General features: G+C 32.5%; 1 protein-coding gene across 2 annotated transcripts; it reads right to left on the reverse strand.

Annotated features, from left to right (window-relative positions):
* Positions 1 to 8,208: 8,208 nt before the first annotated feature.
* On the reverse strand, positions 8,209 to 24,155 carry LOC107012810 (alpha-N-acetylglucosaminidase-like). 2 transcript variants are annotated; one of them, XM_015212735.2, is made up of 19 exons: positions 23,776 to 24,155; positions 23,606 to 23,682; positions 22,943 to 23,154; positions 22,743 to 22,864; positions 21,621 to 21,706; positions 21,000 to 21,094; positions 20,468 to 20,549; positions 19,335 to 19,441; positions 19,167 to 19,197; positions 18,684 to 18,801; positions 18,353 to 18,400; positions 18,020 to 18,129; positions 17,279 to 17,381; positions 16,745 to 16,843; positions 16,214 to 16,324; positions 9,185 to 9,429; positions 8,856 to 9,093; positions 8,700 to 8,778; positions 8,209 to 8,554 (listed from the first exon to the last, which is right to left on the reverse strand). In XM_015212735.2, the coding sequence occupies exons 1-19, from the start codon at positions 24,001 to 24,003 to the stop codon at positions 8,298 to 8,300; spliced, it is 2,448 nt and encodes an 815-aa protein (XP_015068221.1). In that variant the 5' UTR covers positions 24,004 to 24,155; the 3' UTR covers positions 8,209 to 8,297. The 2 variants fall into 2 exon arrangements, with proteins under 2 accessions (XP_015068221.1, XP_027771026.1); XM_027915225.1 differs by lacking the exons at positions 8,209 to 8,554; positions 8,700 to 8,778 and having other exon boundaries at positions 9,004 to 9,118.
* Positions 24,156 to 24,509: the final 354 nt, after the last annotated feature.

The raw sequence follows: 24,509 nt of genomic DNA on the forward strand, positions 1-24,509 counted from the left end.
CTCTCTTATCTTAATTTATGTGACATATTTTAAATTTTTAAAATTTAGATAAGTCTGTTTTATTATAAATCTTTTAAATAATTTGAATTGTCAATTATTGTGACTTGTAGTACCTTTTTATGTAGTTCAAAAATTTAGAAATTTATTTTAAAAATTAAAGATTTCATAAGAAAATTCTCGGTCAAACTTAAACTCTCGAAAATAAAATGTGTCACATAAATTGAAAAAAATGAAGTATTATTTTTTATTTAATTTTAAATAATACAAATAAAACTTGAGAAATTATTCAAATTTGAAAGTTATTAATTACTGTAATTTATAATATTTTTTATGCAATTTTGTGAAACAAGATATATTATTTTATTTTTTAATTTATGCGGTACATATTTAAATATTTTAAATTACAACTTATTATGATTTGTAGTAGGCATTTTGACTTTTTTTAATAAAATTTATTGATATTCATAATTTTTTAAAAATTATTAAAAATATTCGTAAGTCAAAATTATGAAAATATTTCATAAAAAGTCATGACATTAAACATAATAAATATGAATTTGAAAAAAGAAGTGTCATTAATTTGGTATTTATACGAAAAACTACTATTAATACTTAGGAAAAATCTGTTTGATCAAAACAGTAAATAACATATTTCACACTATGTTATTTTATCTTTTTGATGTTTTTATCCTTTTAACTTTGATATTTTTTAATTTAAAAATAAAAAAAGATTGATTTATTTTAAAATAAAAGAATATGATAGACTTTTTAAATTTCTAACCAAAATTTCTAATCATTTAGTGTTACCTTATAATTGAAAGTTACTAAGAATAACAAGCTCGGAAAAATTGCATGAAAAATATAAATTTGTGCAACAACCTAGAAATAAAATTTAGTTCAACACTATAAATGCTGGGTATTATAAAAAATCAGTACAAAAGTTTGGGGTAATTTTAAAAAACATCCTAATGGGGCCAAATTTCAACTTTTTTTATAAACTTGAAATGTTTGCCGTATATATATGTCAAAGTAATAATAATTATATGACCAAATACTAATTTATAAAGTTTTCCCAAATATATTTGTGGCTCAACAGGGCCTACTTAGTTTATTTTTTTATACTGGAAAATTAAGGGTTTATTGTGTTGTGTGTTTATATTATTTCGATTTTTGGCTGGCAAAATGAAGCGCTTAAACCATCTTTGATCATCTTTATTTTACTTTTCATTTTTTATATTTGGAAAGTAAAATAGAGAATGTTTTCTTCAACCCATCTTCGAATCACCCTTTATTCTTTATTTATAGAAAGGTAAATAACAGTTCTCCAAATTTTGAGAATTACTATTCACATTCTCTATTTTACTTTTTTATTATTATATTATTATTTCTATTACTTTTTAACTAACATATTATTTTATATATAATTTTATTAATTAAATATCTAATATTCATAATTCTTTTTTAAATGTAATATAATATTCTAATTTTTTTTTAATATATACTACTTCAATTTCAAATTAATTGTATTTAATTTTTTTTCTAATTTTCATCAATAATAAAATTTATTTTATTATAAATTTTCATTTTAAAGAATACAAAAAATAAAAATGACGAGATGAAAAATTTATTAAAAATATAATACATGATATGATAATTTAAATACAAGACAATAATACAATACATAACATATATTTTAAATACAAGACAACAATACAGTACGTAACATAATAATTTAAAGACGAGATAAAATATAATAGATAACATAATAAGTAATTGATCACAATAATAATTTAGTAATCCGGTAGGTCGTTCCAGATCTAGCACTATTCGGAAAAAAATAGAATATGATTCCGAAAGTTGTTGCGATTGCAGTTGTGATTGTTGATTTCTTTTTTCAAGTATTCGTTGTTGTTCTTGTTGCATGTAATCACAAACATTTGGATCACTAATAGTTTCTCCATGCACCAATTCAAGATGTCGTAGAGGCTCCAACTCTAACTATAGAAGTGGTGGTAGATGAAAATCTCCGATTTGAATAATTTTTAGCTAGACATAAACAAATTAAGGACAAAAATGCTCATTTTATCTCCGTAATGCATTATAGAGCATTTATAAGAGTAACGTAATGACTTTGAAATTGAGTGTTTATGTAATTGTATGTCAGTTTTTATTTGAATTTGCTCCCCTGATTTATGTATTAATATTTTTCTTGCAATTTATGTTATTTAAAAATTTAAGATAAAATATAATTTTATATCACAGTAAAAATTATATAAGGTAATTATTTGAGAAAAAAATAAAGATTATGAAATAAGAAAATAAGAATAAAATACAAATAATAATATAATATTAAGGAGAGAGAAATATATTCTTTTTTAGAGAGTAAAATAGAGAATTAGGTTGGAGTTGGTTGTCTGAAAAATAAAGAACTCTATATTTGAAGAGTAAAATAGATGATTGGGTTGGAGATGCCCTTAGTTAGAACTAGAAGTCGCTTGGCCACGAGAAATATTTATTATTTCTTCATCTAATTATAATTGTTCACTATATTAAAAATAATTATCTAAATTTAAAAATTTACGAGTTAATTTACTGGCTCACTTATTAGGCGGAAGACTTAAACACAAGAGATAACTCATGAAATTAACTAAAAGTAATACTTGGCCAGTGGCTACTCGTCGGCTTTCCTAAGTTTGGCTCAAGCCATGACCACTCAAGCTCAAGCTGTAACTCTCAAGTTCAAGACGACTCAAGCAAATCGGGAAGTTAGATCCCGTGTGAACCAAAATGATACTATTATTTTCTATCTAATACATTTTTCAAAACATTAAATTTAATAAAGTCAAAGGATAATATAGTAATATTACATCTATTATTTATACTTTCTTATGAAACACAAATCAATAGTGTACAATAATTACTAGACAGAAGTATTTTTCAAAATATATTTTTACCCTTATATTTAAAAAATCAATGTTAGATATGCATTTTATTTAGTTTTTAATCCGAAAAGTGTGACCATAAATTTTAAATTTAATTAAAGAAGTGTTTCAAACGTGTTTTTTTCCATCTTCATAAATTTTAAATAAAATACACTCTTTCATCTCCTAAGTCCTAGTTAGAATATATCTAATTCTAACTTCATAAAAGAAAAAATTTCCCATTTATATAATTTTATCTTTCTCCACTTTCCATCACCTTTTCCTAATTATATATGTATTAATACATATATAATTTCAATGATATTTCTGGCTGATCTTGCTGATTTGCTTATCTTTCCATATCTTCTTCTATCAATTTTAAATTTAAAAAGACTATTAAGTTAATGAATAATCAACAAAATCTTTTACATCTATAATAGTAATAGATTATTCATAAATTATACTTAATCATTTGGATTTGACTTTCCAGCCTTATTTATTTGTTTCCATAATAGCTATTTTAAGTACTTTGAATAAGTTTTTATCCTTATAATTTTAAATATCATTAAAAGATATTTTCTTTACGATAATATTCACCATGGATGCATCAACAATTATTAATTTTTATCATTGTCAACTATTATTACCATCTCATGTTCACCAATTGTCATTTATTATTGCCGTCTCACCAATCACCTTTGACCTTTATCATCATAATCATCATTGACAAGCACTTTTTACCATGTCATCATGGCTACTACCATTACCGCCACCTTCATCATGCCACTATCACTCACTATCACATTGTGGTTAATCTTACTACCAATCAACTCCACCATCACAATTAATATTGTAATCAACGTAACTACCACAAATATGTCCCTTCGGGGTCATCCGATAAAAAACTATCACAAATACATCGTCTAACACCTTACATTCTCTTAATATCACTATCAACCATCAGTTGCTACAACACCAACCACCTTCATTATCACTATTATTCGCCAGTAGCCACTAACATTAACCATTATCACTATGTCACCACTACAAACCATCTCCACCATCACTAGAGAACTAAAATATTTCATATCTTAATATCGAATTTATTTTTATTCAATCATATATTTTTTAATATTTACAAACAAATAATTTTAATTATTTAATGTTCATGAATATCTTAATAATAAAATCACATTAGGCTTGACCATGATTCTTGTCTTTTTATTAACAACTCAATTTACGTGGCCAGAATTGTATCTTGAGATGATTTGATTTGACAAATGATAAATACTTATGTGCCAACTACCACGTGAAGAAAATATTCCAAGTGATTATGTGTGATATTCTATACTCTATATGACACACAATTAATATAGTGATTGGTAGGTCGACACACGTGATTAGCATCAATATCCAAGCTAATAGAGTAGTAATATATAATTAATTAATTAATAATAGATTTGGGGAAGCTAAATCTGTCATCTTATGGTATTCCGAATAATACTCTCATCATATAGTATTTAATAAGATTTTTTTATGGCAAGTATTATATTCACGAGATTAACACCTTGTGGTAAATGCTGAAACGGCATTTGTTTGTGATTTTTTTTTTTTTGCAAAAACAATATTTTTCTTAGCATGAATAAACAAGAAATGAAAAAAAGAACCCAAGATTATAATAAAGAGTATACACATTTTTTTTAAAAAAAAGAAATTATATTAAAAAACTAAAACAAAGAAAATAAATTAAATAAAGAGACAAAAAAGAAAGATAGTGTATCTTTAATGGACCAACAAATAAAGGAAAACCGTGACCGAAGCTTCTACCTATAATTTGCCATCATTTTCCAGATTTCACATCATGGACTGGACGGTGAAATGGAAAGAGACTTTTATATTACCTTTTTTTAAAAAAAAAAAAAAATTCATCGTTTTAATATATCTATCTATGATTTGAATTTTTTTTTAAAAAAAAATTAAATCATGTCATCATAAATTTAATATATGAATATATTATAATGTTATTTAAATTTTTCATGGTCAGGGATATTTTTCAGTTATTCTTATATTTACTTAAAATCCTGAAAAATAAAATTTAGAAAGAGATAAAATTTCACTTAGAATCTGAAATTTCAAAATTCAAATAGTGAGTAAAAAGTGACGAAATGGGCGATACAGTTTTGTTTGAGTAAAGCCCATTTACAATATTGTGACAAACTGTTTTTCAATTTGGGCCTAGTGAACGAACTAACACTTTATTTTGGATTATTATTATCCATTTTTTCATAACGTATTGTATTATATTATATTGTATGGTACATATAATGTTGAATTGTTTTAGTACTGTAATGTATTGTTTCATAATGAATGACTGTATTGTGTATTGTATTGTAATTTATAAATTTACTAAAATATTCTTAATTATTCTAGTATAGGAGGTTTGACTATATTTAAATAATTAAGGTAAAGAGTAAAATAGTATTTTGAGAATATTATGTAAAAATATTTGAAAAAAGAATTAAGTAACAAGGGGAACACACTAAATTGGCTGTTCCATAAAATAGACAACGTAACAACGAAATTTTTTATACATACAGTACAATACATTTTAAGTAACAATCAAAATAAACATTGTAGGTATAACAACGATACCATACAATACAATGGTATAATGTTGAATCGTTTTAGTACTGTAATGTATTGTTTCATAATGAATGACTGTATTGTGTATTGTATTGTAATTTATAAATTTACTAAAATATCCTTAATTATTCTAGTATAGGAGGTTTGACTATATTTAAATAATTAAGGTAAAGAGTAAAATAGTATTTTGAGAATATTATGTAAAAGTATTTGAAAAAAGAATTAAGTAACAAGGGGAACACACTAAATTGGCTGTTCCATAAAATAGACATTTTAATTGTTACGTAACAACGAAATTTTTTACACATACAGTATAATACATTTTAAGAAACAATCAAAACAAACATTGTAGGTATAACAACGATACCATACAATACAATGGATACAATGATTCAAACATAGTGTAAGAAAACATGGTTGATTAAATTGCAAGAAAGTCGCTGTTAGTATTTAGTCAGTGAACATTCTCATCAAACGTGATCTCCATAGCTAACTATTCAAAAATAACCTAAGTATCGTGCGTGTTCATGAATCATCTCTCTAATCGATTAAGAGCTTTTCACTTCAAGCTAGAATTATTATTATAAAAAAAAATAATTAAATTCATACGTATTACCTACAATAAGATCAAACTGATATTAATAAAAAAAGAACGAAGAAATTTGGTTTAACAATAAATTAAATCATCTCAAATTTATTTAAACCACCAATACATGCCAGTAAAATGAATATATAGTCTCCGTATGAAATCTATGTATATCATCAATCATGTACAGATGATGCAAATAATAATAAAAAAAGAAAATATCAAAATGATCAATTCTTTTGGGCAGTTTTTTGGTACTTCTCTTTGATCCACTGAAATCCAGATGAAGTACCTTCTTTCATCTTCTTCATGCTAGTTGAAGCCACTGCCTTTGTTTTTTCTCCAACTTTCTTTGCCACTCCGACGCCAACCGCGGAGAAATTACCTTTTTTGTTCTCTTTGGTATATGATTCTCCTCTATTGTAGTCCCATTGATCAGCCCATGAATTGTCATACGCACTTTTCTTTGACATGTTTTCTTGCTTTTTTTGATGAGAAAAAAAAGAAAGAGAGTAATAAGAGGAAGAGGTTTACCAGTAATGAGAAGATTTGGGAGAAAAGAGAATTAATAATACATTATATTTATTATTAAGATATGAATAAATATAATGTATTGCATAAGGATGATTTGGTAAACAGATATAGAATGGAGCTAGTCAGCGACAAAGAAGCTAGAATGTAGTACGATGACGATGTGATTTTATTGACTGTAACAAACTTATCTACAAAGCCCACGCTTTTTTGGCCGAATGAATGTATACAATTTGCAGGCACGTATGAATCTTTTTTATTAAATTTTCTTTTATTCTTTCCATTATTTGACATTTCTATAAAATGACTATGTAAAATATTATTAAAAGAAATATGATGTATCGAGATTATTTGGATTAAAAAGGAAATAGACATTTCGCTTTAAAAAATTAGAAAGATTTTTAAATAATTGAATTAAATTTAAATTAATTAAATTTTAATTTGAATTAAAAAAGAAAATAGACATTTCGCTGTTGTTCTTATTCTAAGTAAGGGGATTACTTTTGTTTTTTTACCATTTTTCTATTTATTTTAATCTCTAATTAATTCTACCAACAAATCTAGCCAACTTAATTGGAATTTGGTTAAAATGAAGAATTAAGTTTATCATCGAATAAAAAGTGAAAATACATATGATTCTTCCTCTAATTTAAAATAAGCAAATTGTTAGATTATTTTTGTAAGTTAAAAATAAGTGCAACTGTTCCAAGGGTTTTCTCTCATTTTTGTCCCGCCGCTAAAGTCAAAAATAAATTGGAAGCTTAATTTTTGTTTATTTATTTATTTTTGAGATGTAAAGTTATCTCTTTTCTGTTTGTTCAATGTTTTTTTATTTTTTTATGATCTTAAACTAAAAATATATACTAAATATTTTTTAACCTTGTGATTTTAGACATGTCGTGTGGAAGTTAAATTTAAAGGTAGACAAAAAAGAAAGAAATATTCTATAAGGTTTTGAAACAAAGTAAAAAAACAATTAAAATGAAAGACACTTTTTGTTGTTTGTTAAAAAGGACCCATACTGATTCTACTATTACCCAAAAAAAAAAATTCCTCCTCAAATTTGGGGCCTAAAACGGATATCTCATTTTTTAGGTGATAATTCCAATAAATATAATTATTTATATTTATAATTTTACTTTAAAGTAACTAAAAGAGAAAAAATAAAAAACAGTTTTTAATTTATATTCTAAACTTTTTTTGTTTTTATATGTGCGCATTGCCTCAATAACTCACTAACGGAAAAGGAGGGATTATAAGTAAACCGCAGCTTTCAATGCTTCCAAAGAAGTGAACTTTTGTAGTTTAAGAACAATTAAAAATAAACTTCTGGCTTTTTAAAAATTAAAAATAAACTTTAGTCTACAGTCTAATCAATAGGAGTTTCAGGTGACATTTTCCATTTTTTATAAATAAACTTTTCTTTTTTTGCTGCAAATTCTGACTTATTTATTTTTCATTTCTCTTTTCATTAAAGAAAGCGTTCATTTCATTAGTCAAAATTACAATTTGCTTGAACAACATAGCAACGATGAATTTTTTTCTTGCAGAAACCGTAATGGGATATATATTGAGGGCAGGGGATATCTCTATATTACAAATATTCATTATAAAGCTTAATGATCGTGTGATCCCAAATCTTGCAAGTATTTCTGAAAAAGCCATTGTGATACATTAAGGGCATTGCCTCTACTTTTGACTGGGAAAACATTTCTGCTACTTTGCCAACTATTTGTAAGTTTGATCCACTCCCTCCTCCAAGCTTTCAAGTTGAAGCCCTTGCCTTCTTCTAAACTTTCTGTCAGATACTTGAAATAAATTGCGGCACGAGGGCCATAATAATCTCGCAATAGCCCACTCCAATACTTGTTACCTAGAGAGAAGGGGACGAAAAATGAATCAACAAAAACCTTGTATGAAGAACTATCCTCCAAAAGCTAATTAAACCTTAATAGGCTAAGCTTGGGAAGTCTAGAGCATGGATATATAAGTAAGACAAGCTTGGATGTTTTGCATACCATAGTCGCGAAGCAAACTAGCTTCCAGCTCAGTGTTATCGAACCACATAGTAATCTGAGTTCTTGCGTTCCATTCAAACTGCAAATTGTCCATTCAAGTTAAAAGATCTTCATGCTTTAAGCATGAAAGGTGTTTCAAGTAAAAGACATTTCTACCTGTCTTTCCTGATCTTCATCTTGAGCAAGTTCCTTTGCACTCTCTATCCAAGGTCCTAAAAGGAATCCATCATGGCATCCTAAAAGCATATCTAAATCTTCCACTAGGCCGAGAAACTTTTGGCTAAGGTGTGCAACAGCATGCAGATCATCTAATTTATATGCTTCTATAGCGTCTAAGAATAGTTCATTTGCGTACTTTGCCAAAACTTGTCTTGTCAGGTCTATGAGGTCATACCTGAGAAGATGGAGAACAACAACCACTACCCTCACGAAGTGAAAAAAGGAAATAAAGAAGGAAACTTAAAAGAGGAACTAGCGTATCCAACCTGTAAGTACGGATGTCAGATAGTTGATTTCCACTCTCCAGGAAAAGTTTTAGTGCATGTATAACTTCTGAAGTTGAATACCAAAGATGGGGTTTATCATAGGAATCATTTGGTTCTTCCAGAATAGCTCTTCTTAAATATCTTTTTCCATATTGTTCATGGACATCGTTTAGTACTGTTTGCAGTGTTGAAATGGAATTTGGATCAACATCTGGAAATGAAACAATAACATCTCTATTTTTGTCCTGCACAAGAATCACAAAGGAAATGTTCAACGTAAAAAAACTACTACTTTGAACATATAAAATAGGAGTCTTTGAAAGTATGATGATAAAAATAAGACTTTCTGGAGATTGATGCATGTTCTTGTATTGGCAGCATAAGTGAGGGAGTGCATGCACATTCGGTATGTAGGAACCAGATCAAAGTTCGGAAATCAACAAAATATATATCCAATCCCTAATATCAGCAAAATAGCCAAAGCTTATAGCCATATCGCAAGTTATGTACAGAATAAAACTCCAATAATGTACCTAAATAGTGAAGGAAGAGAGAAGGAGAAGGAGAATAAACAAGTGAATTACTTTTCTAGGCTGGTAATCTCAAATTTCTTTACAGCACTACTTTTGTTAGAATTCAAATCTTGAAATGAGGCACTATACTAGAAATCACGCAAAAGGGCAAGTAATAACCATGTCAACTTGCCAATACTGCACAGACATACACAATGGAACTATCAGACTATACTTATCTCCATCAAGAACTACCAGTTGTAGCCCCTTAGTATTTGAGGAGAGCATAAAGCTTAGGAGATTCTATTAATTTATTTTGAGATGACACTACTTTTTGCATTTTCTTCTCCTTTTCTCCACTAAGCAACTTGCACCATCCTAAATGTTCTCCACACATTTTAATGAGATAGGAATTACTTAATGATGTGTATAAAGTTAGTTAGAAAGTTGTTAGAAGGTTGTCAGTTAGTTAGTATAAGAAACCATGTTGGTTAGTCATTTGTATTCTGCTTCTTCTTCTTCAAGTTTTGAATCAATGAAGAACTCTTCTCTTTCTTCTTTTTCTCTCTAAACATACATGTGATCTGCCATGGATGATGAGCTCATATAGTGAAGATTAGGTGCGTTTAACATGGTATCAGAGCCATACATCCACAATTACAAGTTCTGCTAAACTTGTGTTCTGCAATTACTGCTTCGCTGATGGCATCAATGGCGAATCTCAAGTTTGATCATAGTCATCCACTCTTTCTACATCCATCCGATACTACAGGTACATCCATCATTCCGATGCAGCTAACAGGATCAGATAGTTACTCCATTTGGAGCAGAGCCATGCGAATCCAATTGCTTGGGAAGAACAAGCTGGGTATTGTTGATGGCAGCTGGAAAAAGGAGGATTTCGGAACTGAATTAGGGCATCAATGGGATCGATGTAATGCGATTGTTCAAGGTTGGATTATGAGCTCTGTAACTCAGGATTTGCATACAGGAATTGTTTATGCAACAAGTGCACGAGCTGTTTGGGAGGATCTTCGAGAGCGTTTTGACAAAGTGAATGCATCAAGGATCTATCAATTGCATAAAGCCATAGCCACCACTGTACAGGGTGTTGGCAGTATAGCAACCTATTTCTCTAAGCTGAGAAATTTATGGGATGAGTTTGCTAGTATTACACCTCCACCCTGTAACTGTCCAAATTCTAAGGATCTGTCTATGCATATGGAGAAACAAAAGTTGATGCAATTTTTGATGGGGTTGAATGAAACCTATGAACAATCACGTAGTCAGATATTGATGGTTGAACCTACACCCACTATTAACAAAGCCTATGCTATGCTTATTGAAAGGGAGAGTCAAAGATCACTCACATCTGCATCTATGAGTGAAGAAGGTGCAGATTTAGCTGCTCTAATGGCAGGAAGAGGAGGACCTCCTCGTTACAGTAAAGGAGTTACTTCACAGTCTAACTCTAATCAATATTATAAAGGGAAGAAGAATTGGGATTTGAAGTGTGATTATTGCAAGAATCAAGGACATGTAGAGGCTAACTGTTTTCGATTTCATGGTTATCCACCAGATTGGAAATTCAAGAAGAAAGGGACAGGTAACAATGCCTATAATGCTAATAATGTCCAGACTGATAATTCTTCAATGCATTCAGGTGCAAGAAATCCACCTAGAGCACCTTCTTTGACTGATGAGCAACATGATCACATTCAACATATGCTAGATGGAGATACTTCCACAGCTAATGTGATGGCCAATATGGCAGGTATGGCTCACATTAATGTCATTAAACTTACAGATTTGCCTTGGATAATTGATAGTGGTGCAACAAATCATATGGTTTCTACCTTAGAAGTGCTACATAATGTACAAACTGTTAGGCCTGATCAAAATAGAAAGGTTCATTTACCCAATGGAGGTGTGACTTTTGTGACTCATATGGGTAATTGCAGTTTCACAGATACAGGAGAATTGCATGATGTTCTATATGTGCCTGAATTTAAATACAATCTCTTGTCTGTAGCCAAAGTTACTAAGGAGCTTAATTGCTTTGTATCATTTTACCCTGGATTTTGTGTGTTCCAGGATCTTTCCAGTGGGAAACTGAAGGGGATTGGTAAAGAAAAGGATGGTCTCTATTTTTTGGTTCAAACAAGTTCATCAAAACATAAAGGTTCAGAAACTAGCAATGTCAAAAGCTTTGCTGCTCATGCTGACAAACTGGACATCATGCTTTGGCATAGAAGATTGGCTCATGCATCAGTAGGATCTATAAAGGATTTGTTAGGCTATTCTGTTGACAATTGCAAACTTGTGAGATATGTTCACTAGCTAGACATACTCGACTTCCTTTCTACAGTAGTAGCACTAAATCTACAAGGATTTTTGATTTGCTTAATTTAGATGTATGGGGGCCTTATGACACTCCAACATTTGATGGAAATAAGTTCTTTTTCACTATTGTTGATGATTTTTCGAGAACAGTATGGGTTTTCTTATTGAAGTTCAAATCTGATGTGCTGGTTATTTTGAAGCATTTTTTAAAGATGATTGCTACTCAGTTTAATGCAAATATTAAAGGAGTAAGGACTGATAATGGGGGAGAATTCATCAGCAATTCTATGCAGGATTTGTTCAAAGACTTAGGAATTATTCATTACAGGACTTGTGTTCATACTCCTCAACAGAATGGTATTGTTGAGAGGAAACATAGACATCTTCTTGAGGTTGCTAGAGCTCTAAGATTCCAAGGCCACATTCCAATCAAATTCTGGGGACATTGTGTTCTTACTGCAGCATACATCATAAATCGATTGCCTTCACAAACTCTTGAAGGAAAATCACCTTATGAAGCATTTTTTGGGAAGAAGCCATGTATCACACACTTAAGAACATTTGGTTGTTTGTGTTTTGCAAGCACATTGCCTAGGATTGATAAGTTTGCACCCAGAGCTGTGAGATCAGTGTTTATGGGCTACTCCAGTGTCACAAAGGGATATGTTTGTTTTGATCTACAAAAGCAGAAGTTCTTTTTGAACAGAGATGTGATATTTCATGAGGATCAATTTCCTTTTCAATCTCATTCACCTGCACCTAAATCTTGTCCTATATCTTCTTCATGTCCAATTGATGATTTAGAAACATCTCATGATTCATCACCCCCAATGTATACAGCAACAGAATCACTACATCCATCATTATCTTCACCTATTGTTTCTCCTGCTGTGCCTCTCAGAAGATCCACAAGGATTACTAAACAACCTTTATGGCTATCTGAATATGTTTCTAAGCCATCAACAAATAATGTTCTGTATCCTATAGCAGCCTCTATTTCATATACCAATCTATCCCCAACTTATCAAAAATACTTACATGTTTTTTCTGCTGTTACTGAACCAACTACATACAAGGAAGCTATATTAGATGTCAGATGGCTAGAAGCTATGCAATCTGAAATAAAAGCTCTTCAGGATAATCATACATGGGATTTGGTTCCTCTACCAACAGGCAAAGTTCCTATAGGCTGTAAGTGGGTTTATAAAGTCAAGTTGAAGGCTAATGGTGATGTTGAGAGATTTAAAGCAAGATTGGTGGCAAAGGGTTACACACAAAGAGAGGGGCTTGATTTCCATGAGACTTTCTCACCAGTGGTTAAGATTGCTACTGTCCGGACTGTTTTATCTTTAGCTGCTCAACATAATTGGTTTGTTCATCAATTAGATGTCTATAATGCTTTCTTACAAGGTGATCTTCATGATGAGGTGTATATGCAGTTGCCAGAGGGTTTTGACAGTCAGGGGGAATCTGGTTTAGTATGCAGACTTGTCAAATCCCTCTATGGTCTCAAACAAGCAAGCAGGCAATGGAACTTGAAGTTAAGTGAAGCATTACTGGAATCTGGTTTTGTTCAGAGTAGTCTAGATCATTCCTTATTCATTAAAAGGAAAGGATCAGACATGGTAGTGATTCTTGTCTATGTAGATGACATGTTAGTGACAGGTAGCAATCTGGGACTTATAGAGCACACAAAAGCCATTCTACACAAGGCTTTTAAGATTAAGGATCTTGGAGAATTGAAATTCTTTTTGGGAATGGAATTCAGTAGATCAGCAAAAGGCATTTTGATGAATCAAAGGAAGTATGCCTTGGAAATTATTTCAGATTTGGGTTTAGGAAATGCTAAACCAGCTTGGACACCTCTTGAAGCCAATGTTAGACTAACAATCCAAGAATTAGATCATCTAACTGGAGAAGTAGATGATGAGCTATTTGAAGACAAGGAACAGTATCAAAGATTGATAGGGAAGATGTTATATTTGACTATGACAAGGCCAGACATAGCTTATTCTGTTCAAACATTTAGTCAATTTTTACACCAACCCAAGAGATCACACTGGGAAGCAGCTGTGAGAGTAATGAAATATATCAAGAGGGAGCCAGGACTTGGAGTACTACTGAGCAGCAAAAGATCAAACAAATTGAATGTGTATTGTGATGCAGATTGGGCAGCATGCCCAAATACAAGGAGATCAGTATCAGGTTTTCTAGTTAAACATGGTGAAACATACTTGTCATGGAAATCTAAGAAGCAAAATGTAGTTTCGAGGAGCTCAGCTGAAGCTGAATACAGAAGTATGGCTAATGCAGTTTCAGAGTTAGTATGGATTGATCTTTGCTGAAGGAATTGGGAAGTGAAGTTGAGCAACCAGCTGTAGTATACAGCGACAGTAAGGCAGCCTTGCAAATAGCAGCCAATCCAGTGTTTCACGAGAGAACCAAGCACATAGAAATCGATTGCCATTTTATCAGACAAAAAATACAAACAGGACTGATCATAACAGAATATATAAGTTCCAAGGAGCAGCTGGCAGACATATTGACAAAAGGATTACCTAGAGCTCAACATGAACACTTGATAAGCAAGCTTGGTGTGTTGAATGTCTTTGCACCCACAAGCTTGAGGGGGAATAATGAGATAGGAATTACTTAATGATGTGTATAAAGTTAGTTAAAGTTAGTTAGAAAGTTGTTAGAAGGTTGTTAGTTAGTTAGTATAAGAAACCATGTTGGTTAGTCATTTGTATTCTGCTTCTTCTTCTTCAAGTTTTGAATCAATGAAGAACTCTTCTCTTTCTTCTTTTTCTCTCTAAACATACATGTGATCTGCCATGGATGATGAGCTCATATAGTGAAGATTAGGTGCGTTTAACATGGTGGTGAGTTAGGCCTAAGGCCTAATTTTACATGGTATCAGAGCCCAGGTTGTCAACAAGTCTCAGACCACCGGGAGAAACTGGGTTGTCGTTCTCTCCAGCCCAAGGCCCGATGTGTGAAGGGGGAGATTGTTGGGTTATCCCACATCGGAAGTGGAAGGGGCTGGTGGTCAATTTATAAGTGTGAGGGAAAGCCTCAACCTTTGAGCTAGCTTTTGGGGTGTGAGTTAGGCCTAAGACCTAATTTCACATGGTATCAGAGCAGGGCCCATCTCACCCGATGTTGGGGTCCCCAAAATCAAAATTGCCCACGCACCAGATGCTAAGCACTGGGCGTGAGGTGGGGTGTTAAAGAATGACAAAAGTCCCACATCGGTGATTAATGAGATGGGTGGACTCCTTATAAGGCTTGGGCAATCCTCCTCCCTTTGAGCTAGCTTTTGGGGTGTGAGTTAGGCCTAAGACCTAATTTCACATGGTATCAGAGCAGGGCCCGTCTCACCCGATGTTGGGGTCCCCAAAATTAAAATTGCCCACGCACCAGATGCTAAGCACTGGGCGTGAGGTGGGGTGTTAAAGAATGACAAAAGTCCCACATCGGTGATTAATGAGATGGGTGGACTCTTTATAAGGCTTGGGCAATCCTCCTCCCTTTGAGCTAGCTTTTGGGGTGTGAGTTAGGCCTAAGGCCTAATTTTACATAACTAAGCACTGGGCGTGAGGTGGGGTGTTAAAGAAAGACAAAAGTCCCACATCGGTGATTAATGAGATGGGTGGACTCTTTATAAGGCATGGGCAATCCTCCTCCCTTTGAAAATTAGGTCTTAGGCCTAACTCACACCCCAAAAGCTAGCTCAAGGTCTTAGGCCTAACTCACACCCCAAAAGCTAGCTCAAAGGTTGAGGCTTTCCCTCACACTTATAAATTGACCACCAGCCCCTCCCACTTCCGATGTGGGATAACCCAACACATTTGTCCTGAATAATCTGTCTTAAAACCAATTCCACACATGTATCTACCTAGACCTTCAGATCTCCAAATATTTTTAGTCCCTAGGTGATGCAGAGTATATACTTCTAGAGGAGCATATTTGAAAGATCCCACCTAATTATATCAGTTATAAACATGATATTATCATATGTCAAGTGAAAACAGTGCTTCCATTAATTTATATCATATGTCTCTAAAGATCCTTAAAATATCTCTTTGTGTAAGCACAAGTCAAAGATACAGAATTTACTTGCATAAACACCTCAAATGGAAGAACAAGGCAGCAATAAGCAGGTTTTACTTACATAAGCACCATCAGTGCAATTATAGATGGTATGATACAAAATATTCCAGGCATCTTGCATGGGCTGAACAAATCTTCCATAGCGTCTTCTGGAGTATAGATCTATCCAAGCCTACAGACAGAGTTTGATTGACTTATTAAGTGCCACTACGCAACCAGAATCATCATTAACCGATAACATATAGAAGTACTATGACATGAAAACATGCTAGTTTGAACTGCTTTGTCTCTCAAACTATAGAATTTGTCAACATAGCAAAATCTTGTAAACTTGAAGAATCTTGACCATGCTGTTGTCAAAACTGAATAAGTAAAAGGAGAAAGGGTATTACATACAATTTACAAAGCAAAGAACTTCGGATACTTTCTTATAGCTAACACAGTTCTTCACATACATTTGCTTGAACTGATAAGTCAAAGGAAATTACTATTAGAATACACAACACAAAGGGTCCAATTTGACTAAAAAGGAAAAGATACAGAAGAAATCAAATGATAAACTCCAGCATTGTACATAAAACCGTTACATTACCTTGACATCAACTGGGCTATGCTGAAAAGCCATTTCAGACATAAGATCGTACACCACAGGGTTCTGTTCAATGCCTTCCATTGACATCCCAACACCAACCTTTAGGCAAGAAAAAAAATTAAGACTATGTGATACATGAATAAATTCAGTAAATAGAAAGGACTGAGAAACATGACAAATCGAATTACATGAACAAGATCCTAATAGATTTGTGAATTGCAGATCCAAATTCAACACAACTAACAGAACAAATAATCTCGTATAACTATACCTATACCACCTAAGCTATCCTGTAATCTCTAAATCAATGAAAAAGGAAGCGGTAGACAGTTTTATTCTGAAATCCCTTCAGAAACATTCTCAGAAGAAATTGATGGAGTTGCATGAGCATTGGAAGTAACTCAACCGCATTGCCCAAAGATCCTAACAGATCAGGATATCAAAGACCAAAAAATGGCAACCTACTTATAATTCTGTATTGGATACACAATTATAAGAAGAATGAAAACCTAATACGATTAGAACCAAACTAACCATGGTTGAGTTTTCACTCGTACGAGCTTCAACAGGTCCTGATCCCACAGCATCAAGAACTCCATACATTTCAACATTACCAGCAAAATTGTGTAGCATACACCTGAGACATTGGAAATAAAATTCGTAAATACAAACCGAGTAATTTTAAAAAGACAATTTCAGGTGGCAATAGCTAATATACTAGCTCCATTGATTGGAAAAAGGCTGAGCCAAGGCTGGTGAGAAGGCTCCAACCCAAAAACTCGGAAATTTACAGCATTTCATCTCTAGAATGAATAAGGCCTGAACTGATTTCAAGTCTTATATGAATTACTGCTAACTACACCAGAAACCCATATTATGAGATTCGTGCTCAATGGTTGAACTTTTATGGACTTCATGGTCAAAACCTGTATGGCGTCTAACGCTCTTAAAACCAAGGTCAGCCATGCTTATTATTATCAGCAGCCCGACATGACATCATGACCTAGATTCGTGATGCATATAGAAATAATATATGCAACTACTTTCTGAGGACAGTTCAGAATGTATTCTTTAAGCAAACAGATTTAAAATAATTTATTGAAACCAAACTAACACCATTCCAAGTCATTACATAAAATATATGACATATCCAGTCAAAAAGACAACTTTAAGATTAGTTCCAACTGAAACAGGGCAGATGAACTGAGTAAATAATATGCTAACTAAGGGAAGACTACATCAGATGCACAAAAGAAAAATAGCAATGTTACTTTCCATATGTATGGGATTCCATAGAACTGCTTTGAAGTAGCCCATATTGGTTTAACTTCAGCATAAAGATCAAGAACTATCAACTTGCCAAGAGGAACAGAATGTAGAAGTGCCTGAAAATAGTGCATGCAGATAATTAAAACTTGAAGGCCAAATTTTGGAGCATTCTATAATTCATCCAAAACATCATAGTACCATGCCCTCAATATTAAACAGCTAATGGGAGTATGCAATATGCTTCAGCTAATCAGCATGAACTCTTTTTTCTCTTAAATAAAGTAACCAGCATGAACATTAGATATTTTTATAGAGAGAAACAGAGATAAGATAGACGACCTTCATCTGTGTAGGTCTCCAGAAAGGATCATAAGTGAAAAGCCATCCCTAGAAAAGTAAAAGGAAATCATTGGTCAAAAATAAGAAAGGAGTTAAACATGGATTAAACATTTGGTTTCATCACTTTGAAGACAAACTGTGTGCGCCATGCCAGAGAAATAAACTAACACTTCTATGTTTCAGGCGAAGTAAAGCCAGGATGTTAAATTAATGCCCAAATGAAGAACTAAACACGATTAACTAAATAGGATTTTCAAACACCGGCAGACATAAAATTTAGAGATTTTCAAATCACTGGAAAATCTGCTACTAAAAAGTTAAGCTTTTTTACCTGCATTAGCCAAACTGCATCTGAATCGGCACTTTGCATTCCTTTAAAGATTGTGGCCCCCAGAGAAGAGATATAATCTGGATCATCAACAGGAGGTGTGTTCTCATCAAAGGTATCACTGCAATAGATTGACATTTTCCAACTAGGATGAGACAAAGTTGGGCAAGGCTACAAAGATAGGCTATTACCACATGTGACCATCACAAGAGCTCTATGCAACCATGTCAGGTCTTGATTCATAAACAAAAGATGCTAGGAAATTGGAGATCATGTTGATGGAAAGAGGACTTCTTGAAAATGGAGATGAAGAATTAGTCACTTATGCTAGCATGTCGAGAGTTAACAAGTTCTAAATATTCGAAGGAACAAAAAATCATGAAAACCGACCAATCTATGCCAACTAGTATCCAATAATACATGAAACTATAGAAGTAAAATGATTTTTCCACCTGACGATAATGGAATTGAAAAAAAAAAGCTTACCAGTTATATATGTGGCTACTCCTTCCATATTCTGAACATCACGGTTGGCCCCAACAGAAAATAATAAAACAGAAAGAAGACAATTTGAGCTACATAATTTTGCAATGACAGCATCCAAATAAGATTGTGATTGGTCCAATGGTGATAGAAGTTACTATATTACAATACCTTTTAGCTGTTGCTCAATAATTGCTTTTCCGATTTCAATAAACAAAGGATCAGTTGCATCAAGAAGATATGTGCAACACCATCTGGTATCACTGTTCACAGTAAACCTGAAACCGATAATCAATTGTGAATAAATAGCAGAAAATTGCGGCATTATGCTTATTCAAATTATGCACTTCATTTCTATCAACAGTTGAGGACTCAAGTACATAATTAGGTTATAGTTCTAGTACAGGTCTGCCAATATTACTTAAACTTCTTCATAGCTCATCTCATGGTATATCGTGTTGTTTAATCGAATAAAAACCATAACTCGGTGATTTTTTTCATGATTGTGTCACTTATTAAAAGCAGATATAACCATCAGAAGACACCATTTCATAATAGAAATGTTTGTCTTGGCAAATCAATCATTAAAGAAACTTTAGAATTAACTGGACATCATACTTGAATAATGTCCAATATTCTCAGCAAATTAAGTACTTCTAATCATAGTCATGTCATCAAGAAGGATCAGTCCAAACTTTTTTTATTTCTTAAACTAATTTTTTGTCCTATAACATTAAGAAAAGATACAATTGCACAACAAGCTTACTTACCTATTTAAAAAAAGACTCAGCCATACTATTAATTATTTATTATCAAAAGTGCTAATTAAGTGAACTTTGTAATTGACCACTTTAACTTTTAATAATGTCCTTATCTCCCACGAATACAGCTTATTAGAAAAGGTGATTATAGTCAAAGATTGTGAATGAACTAATATAAAAAGACAGTGAACAAGCAGATAAAGAAAAGCAACGTGTGTATTTATAAAAATGTGCAACGTTCTTTCTAAAATGAGCAAGTCTGGATTCAAAAATATCTCTAGTATCCACTGTTTCTTTTGCATTTCTTAATTAATAGGACCAAGAAAGAATAAGTTGAAGATAGGATTAAGGAGAAATAGCATAAGAAAATATGAATACAAGGCAAATCTTTCCAGCTAGCTAATCTTCTCTTGTTATCTCCACAATAAATCCAATAGAAAGATTGAAAGAATCCAAAGGAAATAAAGGGAACAGAATAGTAGATAGAGGAGTTAGCTTCTTTAAATCACCAATCAAGTACTTTGTGTTAAAGTAGATATATACCAGTTCCCCAGACGACTTATCTTTGCTGATGGAAATACACGCTTCAGTGCTGCCGGAACGTTTCCAGAAAAGGCTGGAAGAACTGAAAGATGCACGAAATCAACTTAAGAATACTTTACCGAGGCAACAGCACACAGAGGTCAAGGGCACACTTTTAGCTTATACAAATTCTAATTTTTTTAAGCAATTCCTTAATTTGTTTTAACCAATCAAGAAAGTGTTAGGAATTAAACAAGAAACAGATTACCATGATCATTTAATGTATAAGGAATTCCACATTAAGCAATGAATAGTTGCATGAAAGCTTAACTTTAGTATACGAGAGCAACCTTATAGCTTACTTTCATCTTCATATTTCTCTTTTTTAGTAAACCTGTGCCTCTACTTCATCAAAATTGTATATAACTTAGATGCATGATCAACTTCTAACTCCTTTCTACCCAAAATATGTTTTGAAAATATGCCTTTCTCCGTTAGGATAAGCAGGTGAGTTTAAGAGTACTTTCAACACACTTGATAATAATAATTGTACCTGGTGTCATCCCAAGCTCATACATTCTACCAAGAATTTTCTTCTGCAGAATGAGTTGCTGATCAAACCAACTTTGCGGAAGTGGCCCACCCCATCTATGATAGATGCATTATGTTTGAAAATTCAAAAGAACAGAATTATAGTAGAAATAAGAACACACAAGCCAAATTGCTTATGAGAGAAGTAACTATTGAACCAATGAAACAAAGTTGAATGCCAGAAAAAAATCTGTTTATGTTGAAAAGCAAACTAGCTCCTCAATGACTAAGCATTAAAAAATAACACCATCAATTTCTGTGAATTATTTAGGTAATGCAAATTTTCAATTACTAGTAATGAATTTATTGCAAAAATTTCAACAATTTGATTGCAATGCATGATGCAAAAAGAACTCATTTCTTCAAGAGAAGCATCATTCCCCCAATTTTGATGAAGCATAACTACAATGACACGTGATTAGACAAGTGAAAATATTAGATGCTTAAAATGGAGTTTAAGGCATTTGTACTAATTAGTTAGCTGCACACTGGCAATACCAATCCTCTACTTTTTCAGTTAACAAAACACCAACTCTTGGGACTTCAATAAATTGTATTGATAGGTCAATGACTAGAAGCTCACTTATGTAGGTTTCCCATACGTGACCATGCAAGAAATGCTGGACCACCAAAGAAATCATCCAGATTTGAAGTGCTAATATTGAAGTTCTGCACAAATGAAAACCATTCATCAAATATATAAGTACGCAAAATCAAGCCAGTAAAGGACACAGTAAGACCAATGTTACATCGAAAGGGACTTAATAGTTTTTTTGAAAAACCATGATGTTTGAGCCAGCTTGCTCACATCTCAAATATTTTACTAGGTACCTGCTATCTTTCACCAGACCAGATAACTCTGCCTATTAAGGCTCAGGTAGATGCAAAGAAATCACCTAATATTCTTTGTCTCTCTTGGAATTTGAACCTTGGGCACCAATGTTTCCAAAGAGTCTTCATATTATACTTAAGTTCAGACGTCTCAACATGTTCTACATTAAACATGTATCCACTGTAGCAAACTGAAGACTTTAACAGAAAAGTTGAAGTTCAAGAAGTATCTTCAAATGGAGCAGTAGATCACATAGTAATGGGCTTTTAAGTGTCCAGAATCAGAGATATCCTAGAAGTATAGACGATGATCAATTTCATATCATCAACAGTAGCATCCATATAAAGATTGAAGAATTTGATTTGTCCTTCGTCAATGTACTAGCCAAAGACAAGGGTTCCATTACGTCAAAGCTAGTTAATTGCTGATTCCATTGATCAAATATAACTTTACTAAGTTAACTTAAGCAGCTTTTTGAGTTTCTATACCAAAACTTTTGACTTGAACCTTTCACCCGACATCTACACTTTTTCTGCCTAAACTATCTCCTTTGAACAGACTCCATTAGAGCCTCTTTCCTTTTTGATTATAAGATCTACAATTATATAATTTCTCCGTACTCCTAAATGAGTCAACAATTTTCCAGGTTCTTTTAGATAGAGCTACACAGTCTCTAACAGGCTTAGTAAAAATATCCTCTCAGGAAATTGTAACAGGAAATCAGTTAACTCACTAACGGATTTTCCATATGAATTACTCTTGTGAAATGAAAGACTCTCAGATGAGTCAATCCTATGCAACATAAAATCAGTACGATGAACTAGAATCTTTGACTAAGACAATCAATATGAAACTATAGCCAAAGGGGAATACCTTGAAAACCTTTTGCCATATAGCTTCTTGCCCAGTGAAAGCCAATGGCAAGTTGATTCCCTGGAGAGCCATCCAGTCAATCTCCTTTTCCCATCTTTTCCAATCCCACCAAGCAAATGTATCTAGAAGAAGAAATCAATAACTGTTTAATATACCTCCTGAGTTGGACTGTCTAAAAAGTAAAAGAAAAGTTGGTTTACAGCTTGATGTGACAGCATTCTGGTAATAGCTCCAAGGAACAGGTCTCTTAACTACCACTCCTGCATCTTGAACAGCAGGGAGAGAGCCAGGATCAGGTACAGAAGCTAATTGTGCTCCACCTGTTTTGCTCCATGATATATGTGCTCCACACCAATATTTCAAGTACCAATGAACACCTGACAATATATCTACTGCTGTGGTTCCACGAATTCTGTGTAACATTCGGATAGATTTACTACTAGAGTTCCACTTGTGAGCAATAAGTTACATATAGAAGAGATTAATACTTGTTAAATCTAAAAAAAATTGGAGAAAAAAAACATTCTATTTTGTAATTATGGTATTATATAAGTTCTGCTACAAATGACATAACAGAATTTTAATGGTTGAAAAGCAATATCATATTTTTAGCACAGAATGAATTCATAAAGCTCTCTACATACCAGACTCATGCGTAATACATTTATGTTAAGAGGTGAAATCAATCAACTATCATCACTATACAACAGAACTGGCGCATGAAACTTTATACAACAGAAAAGAGAAAGAATCACTAATATTTGGTACTTCCTTTTTACAAAGACAAACAATGAAACAGAAAATTTGGTACTTCAAGGTTATTGTCATCGTAAACTACAGTAGTAAATAAAACTGTAACTTACAGAATTTCAGGAGAACCATCTCGAGCTGAGCCAGGGTAATTGCTTATGATAAAGCAAAATTCTCCACCACAATGTTCCTACAAAATGAAGCACGATAATGTTACACAATTCTCTTTAATTTGCTGCTATCATGGAGTATTAAAATTTTAAGCGAACAACTAGTAAAGCACCTTGTGAATGATATGGAACTCAAAGCTCGAAAAATGGGAAGGAATTAGGCGATTAAGAACGCCATAGGCGGCGGTTAATTGTACTGAAGAAGGTGCTCGTTCACGTTCCTGAATATCTAGAAGCGGCGAAACGTAGTTGACTCCGAGCGTCGACGAATTAGCTACGGAAAACATGAAAGCGCAGAAGAAGATGAAAATAAAGAAGGAGATCATAGAAATGGAATCCATTGCTGAAATTGAAAATTGTTGAATCGAAGAAGACGTTTATAATAGTGGAAATGTGAGACATGTTCTCGTTTTGTAGCGAGATGAAAAGAGTATCAATGGAGTGGAAGTTGGAGGAGTCGAGACAAATTTTGCAGGCCAAAGGAGTATAGAATAACGATTCTTTTTTCTATTTTTTCTTTAAATATATTTTTGTATAATATAAAAGGGGTGTAATAACAAATGATAATTCCTTTCTTTAAAAATCAAGCGCCAAAGGTCAACTATGAGAAAGATTGATTTTAGTATTTTTGCCTGCAATGTTTGAATTTTAATATTATTAAATAAGTTTTTTTCAACATAATCTTTTTTTTTAATAAAAAGGGTTAAAATTATTTTTGAACTTTCCAAAATAGCTCACATTTATTCTTTATTTATTTTTGAAATCAAAACTATTCTTGCTGTTTACCGTTTGAAGTACAAGTTGTTGGGAATTAAACACACAACACACACAAATAATCTAGAGAAAA

This window comes from Solanum pennellii, chromosome 3 (assembly GCF_001406875.1).
Source record: "Solanum pennellii chromosome 3, SPENNV200".
Classification (NCBI taxonomy): Eukaryota; Viridiplantae; Streptophyta; class Magnoliopsida; order Solanales; family Solanaceae; genus Solanum; species Solanum pennellii.